Source organism: Eublepharis macularius, chromosome 4 (assembly GCF_028583425.1).
Source record: "Eublepharis macularius isolate TG4126 chromosome 4, MPM_Emac_v1.0, whole genome shotgun sequence".
NCBI lineage: Eukaryota > Metazoa > Chordata > Lepidosauria > Squamata > Eublepharidae > Eublepharis > Eublepharis macularius.
The window spans coordinates 11157843-11167435 of NC_072793.1; the positions used below are offsets into that span (position 1 = coordinate 11157843).

At 45.8% G+C, this 9593-nt stretch overlaps 1 protein-coding gene across 1 annotated transcript in view; it reads right to left on the reverse strand.

Annotated features, from left to right (window-relative positions):
• Positions 1 to 6961, reverse strand: part of ANKRD52 (ankyrin repeat domain 52) — an 83619-nt gene extending 76658 nt beyond the window's left edge. Inside the window, exons 1-2 of the mRNA XM_054978724.1 lie at positions 6892 to 6961; positions 854 to 937 (exon numbers count right to left, since the gene is read on the reverse strand). Coding sequence (XP_054834699.1) covers positions 854 to 937; positions 6892 to 6918 — 111 coding nt within the window. The 5' untranslated portion in view covers positions 6919 to 6961. The remainder of the gene's footprint in view (positions 1 to 853; positions 938 to 6891) is intronic.
• Positions 6962 to 9593: the final 2632 nt, after the last annotated feature.

Below are 9593 nucleotides of genomic sequence, written 5' to 3' on the forward strand. Positions count from 1 at the left end.
AAGTTCTCATACTGTACAAGACCAGCAAAGGTGCACATAATCATTAGTCTTGCTGACCTGCTTCAAACATAAAAAAGTTCTCCTTCCTAGTGCTAAGAGAGGAGGTCAGCTCATAGCGCCCCAAGGCTTCCACCCCATGTGCCTGTGCAGAATGAGCCAAGATGAAAAAAGCTAATTACTGCCTCATGGACTGCACAAGAACAAGATGAACAATGCTGTTAACACAGGCCAGGAGACTAACACAGAACTCACGCAGTGCCAAAACAGACAGCTGATTCTGGTGCCACCCACTGCTCTGCACAGCTAGACCAATGCATCTGGTACAGCTGATTCTCCACAAAGTCAGCATTTACTGATATGAGCCTTTCTGACTTGTATATCACTTAAGTGTGCAAAGTATTTCACAATCCTCACCCATCCCTACAACAGCCCTGTGTTTACTATTAACCGCTATTAGCCATAAATCTCCAACACTGCAATGAAACAGGGCTGAGAAGCAACAAGCTGCTCCAGGGCAGACCATCCAGAGCAGGAGTAAGCAGCATTCAGAAGCAAGGCCAATCACAGTAACACAACAGCCGAACACACCAATACTCAGACAAGCTCTGAAGCAAGGGAGTCCAGTGTTTCTCTTTTATAATGAGAGAGATACTAAAAGCAAAACAGTGACTGGATGAAGGCTGCGTGGAAAATGTTTGCCAAAGCCTCAGGGGCCCTCTCCCCAAACTCCACCCACACTGCAGGGAAATCATACCCAGATGGCGAGAAGCAAGAAGACGTGATTTTTCAGATAACACAGTAACGAGAAGACAGACTAGTATGTGCAAGAAAAACCTGGTGCCCCAACACTTACCAATACATTGATATTCTCCTTCTGACTCAGCAGTGACCTCACCTCTTCTATATCACGGTTAAAGATGGCTTGGACCAAAGGAGGCTATAAAGGAGGGGAAAACACAGCTGTAAAATAAGCAGGAAATGAGGTATTCGTGCCATTACTCCACAAACATTTGAATAAGGGATAAAAAGCAGCCTTACACTGGGCCAGCCAATCCGTCCTAGTCTACTCTACACCATCAAGTATAAAACATCAGAAAGTGCCAAACGACTCTTCATGTTTCAGGAAGATACAATTCCTAGCTCTGCTAAAGTAGGGATTAAACTTTCAATGTCATATAGACATGGCCAAAGGTTAATTCAGAGACTTCAAACACTTGAAGTGTGTGCCCTGCAACTCAGCTATGTCCCTCCCAAAAGACACAGACATGACAACATTTGAGACACTTGCTACAAGAAATAAAGAGATCTGCAGGGACGGGCGGCAATCAGATGGAGATGACGGCCATATTTAAGTCAAATCTAGTGGACTTTTATATCTTACTTCCACGAAGACATTCAAAGCAGTTAAAACCACAACAATCCAAATAACAATTAAGCTCATGTTTTTGCTGTATTGTTCAGCAACAACCCACTAAAATTCTCTGAACTACTCACAGTGTAATCCATGCCACCCATCAGTCAATGAAAAGGCTAAGTTTTTAGTGCTGGCACATGCAAATATCGCCTAGCTTGCCTTTCACAATCAGGGCAAGAGAGAATTATTCTGGCTCCTCTGGCCATTTTTTCTACATAGGAAAAGGATCAACCAATTTTGGCTGTCTGGTAGCCAAGCCACCAACACTTCATCTGCCTCAAGGACTCTGCTGCAAACATATGAAGAAAAGCGTACTTCTGTAGATTTATGTTGAGCGTTGCACAACTCCTACTACTACTGCTTGCTCCAAAGCTCAGTGCAACATGAGTAGTCCCTACCCTCTCTCTATGTGCCAGACAGAATACTCGTTTGTTCCAAATCTCAGTGTAATGTAAGAGACAACACACACACAAAGAGAGAGAAAGGGGAGGAGAGCTACATGTGCTGCTGAGAACTGCTGAGGTCAGGACTGCCTGGGTTCATACTCCCTACCTAGTAGGGTCACAAGGAGACTAGAGGCACAGTTAAGTTACTGATAGGTGTATTTTGTTCTAGTGTGGGGAACTGCTACATGCTCTGTGGTTAGTAGCATAACTCCCAGGGGTCGGGGATATCAGTCCCTGCAGTTACGGATACCAGGCTTGTACTCTGGGAGCGCGCAGCTTCATGAAGCCGAGGCAGCATGCAGGCTGTCAACATCAGATGAATCTGGCTCCCTAGGTTGAGGAGTGACAACATTAGTAGTTAGCAGCTCAAGCCACCACCTGCTTCCAGCCTCAGACATCTCTCCTTTTCTATCCTCCTTGAAGCCCTGGCTGCTGCCACCAGCACATAGCACAGCCAGTCAGGACATGCATCCAGCTCCCATGGCCCCTACAAGCCAATGCATGGCACAGCATTCTATCAGCCAGAACTCTAGGACCAAACTCCCGTCACCATCATCAGCAATCAGATGTGTGGATTGGATGGCTGCCCTACTCAAAACTTGCCAGAGGGCCAGGAAAATTTGCCCCCGACAAGCAGATTCCTGGAGGCCTGCACAGAAACTTCTTTGTACACAGAACTTGCAGACGGGATTGGGGAACCACTACAGTCTTCTTCTGTAATCAGTGTGCAAAGAATTTGGGAACGTAGCATAAGGGTCTCTATCTAAAATACACCGGCGGATTCACCACCACGTCTGCTCCTCCTTATTCCTCCGACTCCTTTTTGCTCTGTCTCTGCAGCTCCAGTATCAATATTTATACTGGCATACCTCCCATTGTATGTGGATATCCTCCTTCAACACGTGCAAACCAAAGGACACTGGGGATTATGCTAGTGCAGTGGACTATGTAGCTATTTTAGTGTGAACGTGCTGATCAGATGAACAATCCAGCAGAGGAGACCCCACAGTCAAGTAGCTCACAGCCAGCTTCTCCCCTCCGCAAAAGGCAGGTGTGTGTTGCCCACTCCTAATCCCTTGCCAGGGATAATCCCTGGGGCCAAACAGCATTCACTGCCATCATTATAAGGCTTTATTGATAGACACAGGCAAATACGAACTTTCACTTAATTTGTACACACCGGCACTTTAGTGTCTTTATTATCATTTCGATTTGCAACTGTATTCCTAATTGTAGTAATTTATTGTTCAGAAATAGCCTTCAAGCAGGCCCACAGAAAGTTTCAGAGAACATTCTGAACGGGGTAGAAGTATTTAATCACTGGCTTAAACAATTAAGAAGAAAACAAAGCTCCCACAGCTTCCACCAGCACCTTTTCTGATTCATTTGTAAATGTGAGCAAGCTGTTTCTATGAGATCCTGGGATGCAGGCACTTCTGTAACAGGTGCATCACTTTATTACAGAAAGAAAAAAAGGATTTGATTCAGGTGTCCTACCTAGAGATGAAAATGCATTTTTTAATTTTCTTTTTAGATTTATAGCCTACTCTCCTCCCTAGAGAAAACTCGAATTAAGTAGTAAAAGTTTCTTTAGCTCATTTTTCCATGTAACAGCTCAGTAAGTTGTATCATCCCTATTTTATATATTTGGAAAACCGGCTGAGTAGTAATATCTGAACTAAAGCTGTCAGAAACATCGTATGAGGGTGTGACTTGCACCGAGGACCGAATCCCACAATGTTAGCTTCTTGAAATTAAGAAAATTATCCCCCAAAAACCTTTAAAATCTTAGGTCTGTCCCTACACTCCTTTCTAAGCACTTTCTTCATAACATCCAACTGTAACCTGTAAAACTGAGAGTCTGGAGGCTAATTCAAAGATCTTCCCCAATTGTTTGGGGGAATAAATCATACTTATCTGAGAACACAAGGCATGTTAGTTGTGCTGTCAGGCAGCTACCACCTTCCAGTGACACAACCCCCCACAACAAACAATCCCGCTATTTCTCAGTACTCTTATCAGAATGTAAATTCATTTTGACTGCACAACTCTATCAAGCCTTTCCTTTGACAGCACAATACTCAAGCTGTTGTAAAACTTGCTCAACTACTCACAACTATTTACCATTTATGGCTCCAGTATGCAGGACAATGTAAATTGATATGTAATCCAAATGCACAAGCAAGGGAGATCCCTTATCTTGGTACAGCTCTAAACCACTATCTGGTGTGTGTGTGTGGGGGGATACAACAGAGAGCTGTAACAAATGCCCTCATGGCCCTCCCACATACACAGCACAGGCTAGTATAAGGCAGAACTGATGCCAGCCCCATCTGCTCATCTCATCTTCCTTCAGATTCTGCATCTCTTTCCAGAGAAATGTTTCTGTCCAGCAAAGCCCAGGTTTATTTCCCTTCATCCAAAGTGCATGGATAAAGCAGTAAAAGGAAGGGGGGCATAAAGGGGGAGGCATGAGTCATCCACATGGGTCCCCAGCATTCCTCTTCTAAGAGGAGATGGTCCCTAGACAATTATATTCTGCAGTTTCTTGGGCAACTGGTACAACAACCCCCTTCGCAATCACAAGGGGAACAAAAATCCAGGTTCAGTTTGTGTGGTCTATAGTAAATACAAACATGCCGAGTGTAGAAAGCCTATGTTGGTTTCCCAACTTCAGAATGGGAATACAAATGGAGCTGGAAAGTATTAATTCTCAAGAGACAGCATCATTTTTTAAAAAGAAAACAGTCCTACAGAGGGCTGAGGTTGGTACCAATGTAAAAATTCTAATTCAAGCTATTAGAACGCAGGTATTTTTCCAGATGAGTTAATGACTTACCTAACAAGAGTGATGTAAATGATAAATGAGAATTATTGCAATGTACTTTGCACAGATAGGCCATGAAAGTGAGTATTAATCATATATATATATATATGAATGAATGAATGAATGAATGAAAGCTAGGTATGGACGGCCATCTCCAAAAGACAGAAGACGCAATGCATCTTTGTGAAAAGTACACCTTGACAACTACTAAAAGGTCTGGCTAGTGCAAAGAAAAGAGTCCACTTGGTAGCCAATTATCCAGGCAACAAAAGATCAGAGACAATCCCGGAGAACTAGCCTAATTCTTTTTTTTGGCCTGTGGCAACCTGGATGCTGGACTGCAGGGACAGACCCTCCCTACAACCCATGACAGATTTTATCTGTTAAATTTTTCTCTTTTAAATAGAATATAAATCTCCAACACTGCAATGAAACAGCAAATATTTGGCCAAGTAATCAAAACTCTAACAATAACAAAAAATAAAAAAGCTAAATGTTGTTAAATTATGCAGATCTGTTGGGTATTATCAATACATTAATTCAAGCAGAGTGCAACTCCCCTTCTAGATTAAGAAATCAAAGTCCATGTTATGTGAACACACAATTCCAGCCACTGAAGTTTTGTTTGCAACACTTAAAATGCATAGCAGACTCCACTACTGAATTCCACAGAGTGAGCATCACTTTTAAAATCAAAAGTATGAGAGAGCCTTTTGAAAGAGAATTGCAAACAGGCACTCCCAGTAAAGTATAAAGATAGTGGACCAACCATCGCCTACTGGGAAATTGTGACACATAGCCCAGAGCGCAATCCTAACTCGGAACAAGATGTGCTAATTCTGCAGCAGTAATAAATGGGATTAAATGCATAGGGAAGGCACATAAAGAAATAGGGAAATGCAGCTAGGCCATGACAAAATAATTGCAAAGGTCAAGGAGACAACAAAACTAAAGACTTCACAGAGAGGATGCAAACCACCTCGTTGCAAATGTTTTTATACACAAGGAAACAAGAATATAGAAGGCCACAAAAAATTTACTAGCCCACCTGCCTGAAAACATGCATACATCACAAGGCACCTTAAGTGGCAAGTCTGACAAGGTTACTTGCCCTGGACCACTGGCTTAACTTCAAGATCCTGAGAGAAACATCTCTTGAAGAGTGACAGGGGACTTTAACCATCTGCTCCAATACTTTGAAGAGTGTGTGTATGTAAAAATAAAGACAGAAGAAAATGCTGGCAAAGAGGGAACATGACAGTCTGTAAGCCAAGCAGTGAGGAGTAGGGTAAACAGATTATAGAAAAACAACAGGCTTGCAAGATCCACACCCCGAGAAGGCTCTTCTGCCTTTTGAGTTGCATAAAAGAGGCTGCAGCGGCTGGACTGGTCCAAAGCAACGTCCAGGAACAAAAATCATATAACACCTTTTATTAGGGCCAAACACATTACAAAGCTGAAGGGAGAAGTGGCACCCTGAAGAACGTTCTCTTCTATCCAAAACACCGAAAAAGGTTGCAATACTATTTATTGGGACTGAAACCCCATGCTGCTTTTTCTATTACTCTAGATGGGCCTTAAGGAAACCTATTACATGACTTTCGTTTTTGACTAGAACAGACTCTTCTTCAGGGAGCTGCTTCTCCCTTCCCACTGTAATAGGAATATCCACTCAGGGATGGATGGACGTTTCCCCGCCTCAGAAGAGACAAAGCGTTCAGAGGATGCAAAAAACAAAAAATCCTGTCTGGAGAGGCTCATGAAACTGGAAGGGGCTGGTCTACCCCAGTGGTGGGAACGGGGGAACAGAAGGGGCAGCGAGGCTGCAGGTGGAGGCGCGCGACGGGCCATCGGAGCTCCTTTTCCTTAGGCGGGAAACAGGCTACGCCAAACCCAGGCTCCGCCGGCCTTCTTGGGATGGTGGCAGCATCCGGCCCGGGCCCGGCCCAGCCCAGCCCAGCCCAGCCTCCTCTCGTGTCCCCCACTGCAGCTCGGCTCTCAGGGAGGGCCCGGCCGCCTGCGAGCGCAAACCAGGCTGTTCCCGCCGAACCTAGGTGGGCGGCTCCGCCACTAGGCCGCGCATCCCCGGGCTGGCGTAGCGGACGAGGCCGGGCCGGGCGGAGGAAGGAGGCCGCAGCTGGGCGCGAGCGTGAGGGGAACGGAGGCCGGGGACGAGCGCCCGCCCTCGCCTCCTCCCCCCGTACCTGGTCCGTGATGCTGAGAATCCCCATCTCCGGGCGGGGCCGCCCCCCTCGCTCAGCAGCGCCGCCGCCTCCTCCGAGCTCCCGGCATCGATCGCACTTCAGCGGCCGCGGCGCCCTCCGGCTGCTGTGGGGCGGGGAAGAACTGAGCCCGCCTACCGCAGAAAGGAGGGAGGCAGGCAGGCCCTGGCCGGCCTAGCGACCCCTGCCGGGGAGGCCCCGCCACCAGGCCCGCCCAGCCCGCGGGGACCAGGACGCGGAGGCGCCCGAGGGCCGCGACCCCTGCTCGGCCTGGCGCCTCCGGTTCCTGGGAGGGCCTCGCGATTCCGGACGGGGAGCCCCTTAGGCCGCCGCCAAATCAGACGGGAACACGGGGAGGCCTTGGAGGCCGCAGCTTGGAGCGCGGCAGAAGTTTTCGCGCGTCCTTCAGCGCTTCTGAGGAAGCCCGTCTGGCTCCGAGAGCTCGTGTTACTCTTCGCGGTACCGCTCGGCTGCTGTTTTATTTTGGAGAAATTAAAGTTCTCCTACGCAGAGAAAGATTCGGGTCCAGCATCAGGTGGCACCTGAAAGACCGCCCAGATTTCTATCTGATGCAGCTGACGAAGAGAGCTGTGGCTCTCCAAAGCTTATGCTACAGTGAATTTGTTTCGTCTTAAAGGTGCTACTGGACTCTTTGCTATGTTGCTACTACAGACTAACACGGCTGACTCCTCTGGATCTAGATTTCTATTGGAACCAAATTTTTCTCTTCTACTATAGACCAACACAGCTCCCCACCTGAAACTACCTGTGCAGAGCTACCACCAGTCCGACTGACTTCAGTGGATTCAGGCTGGAGGAAACCTACACAGGAGTGTACAGTTAGCCTTCTAAAGAGACCTTGCTGTTGTAATCACAAGTATTTTCATTTTCTTCCCTATTAAAGGTTGTACTGATCAGATATACTGTATACGGATTATGCATGGATTTAACTATATATATTCACAAGGTAGCTCAAAAGTGCTAGAAGAATCAATTTTCCTTTCCATTTCTGCTTGTGGATGTAGATCATCCTAATCTGCTTTACCCACTGTGGTTAGAGAACTAAACTGTGGCATCAATTAATGCAGAGTACATGTTGTAAACAGGACTTCTGAAACTATAATTACATATAGTGGATACACGTACAATTTGTGTACAGTGTGCATGCAGTTTTTTCCCTACACACATTAAATAATCCTAGAGCAAGATCTGGGTCCACTAGCATGTTAACATTGGTCTTTAAGGTGCTATTGGATCTTACTCTTTGCAGACCAACACTACGGTTCACCTGAATAATCCTATGTTATAGTCCACATATGTATAGCTGGAGACATGATTTAAACTGGATGAGGCTGGATGAATACTTGTCAGAGATGCTTTAGGCTGATCCTATACTGGGCAGGGGGTTTGTAGAGAAAAATGCTTAACTTTCTTTTGTATTTAGCCTTTCTGAGGTAGAATGGCTGCCTAAAACTTTGGTCAAGAGGCCTTGTTATTCTGAGACACTTTCTAGCCCACAAACTCCCCCTTTTCTGCTTCTAGCCGTTTCTCTTGAGAACGGAGACGCCTCTCGCTTCTCGAACACTCTGACCTTGCAGATTAGATAAGACACTCAGAGCGAGAGAACCTCCATGGCCAGACAGTAAACCAATTAACATTCTTGCTTCATGAAACTAATTGCACCTGCAAGATGGGAGGGGGTGCCTTGGACTGCAGCCATACACCTAACTCCTTTTTTGCACACAGTCACTTTTGACTATGAGATCACACTCTTGCTAACCAATTGGTGGACTGGCCCTCCCTTCTCGGGTGGCAAGAATGGCATAAAAAACCCATTACCAATAATGGACCTCAGATTCTGTCTGGGTTGCAGTAACCACTATTGTAACTCGGTCAGTATCTCAAACTGGCTCTGTCTGGGGATGGACGTTCCTGAACCCATCCATTTTGCTGTGCTATGAAGCCTGACTGAATTTGCCTCTGTGACCAGAGATTTTGCCTTTTGCCTTCTTGACAACTTTGACAATCTACTACTACTATGATATTGGTATGTATAAGTTAGAGCAAATAAAGCTATAGGTATTTTTGTTTTATTCCTCACAGTCTGTCTTGTACCATTGTATATGACCTTGCACCTTAATAAATTATATTATATTTTGTGTTTGGGTGTGTGACTTTGGGGTCTCAAAACTCAAGGTACTTTGCCGAACCCATTTTTGCTAGTTCTCGTGAACCACCTACCTGATAACATTTTGCTGTGCACTCTACCTGCAAGCACAACCTTGCTAGGTAGACTTTGCTCCTTTTAGCTCCCTAATAGGCTTGGAGGGTGTCCCTCTCCTCCTAAAGCTTTTGGGAACCCTGAGGGACTGGTGGCAGAATTGAGGGCATTTGAGGGACTTTCCTTCTCTTGCCAATTTGCTAATTTTGTTTAGCCCGGCTGATAGACCTTTGCTGGCTCTTCCCCTAAGCTGGGTCGAGGCACTGAGGGCCTGTAGCCGTGACAGGGTTGGACTAGAGGATCTGTATGGCCCTTTCCAACTCTATGATTCTATGAAACCCCCATCCAGGTATTAGCCCCAAGGGTTTTTTTTAAATTCATGCGCATTGGCTGTTTTGCAAACAGATATATGCACATACATGCAGGATGTATGCATGTATACAGGACTAATACTGAAATTCTC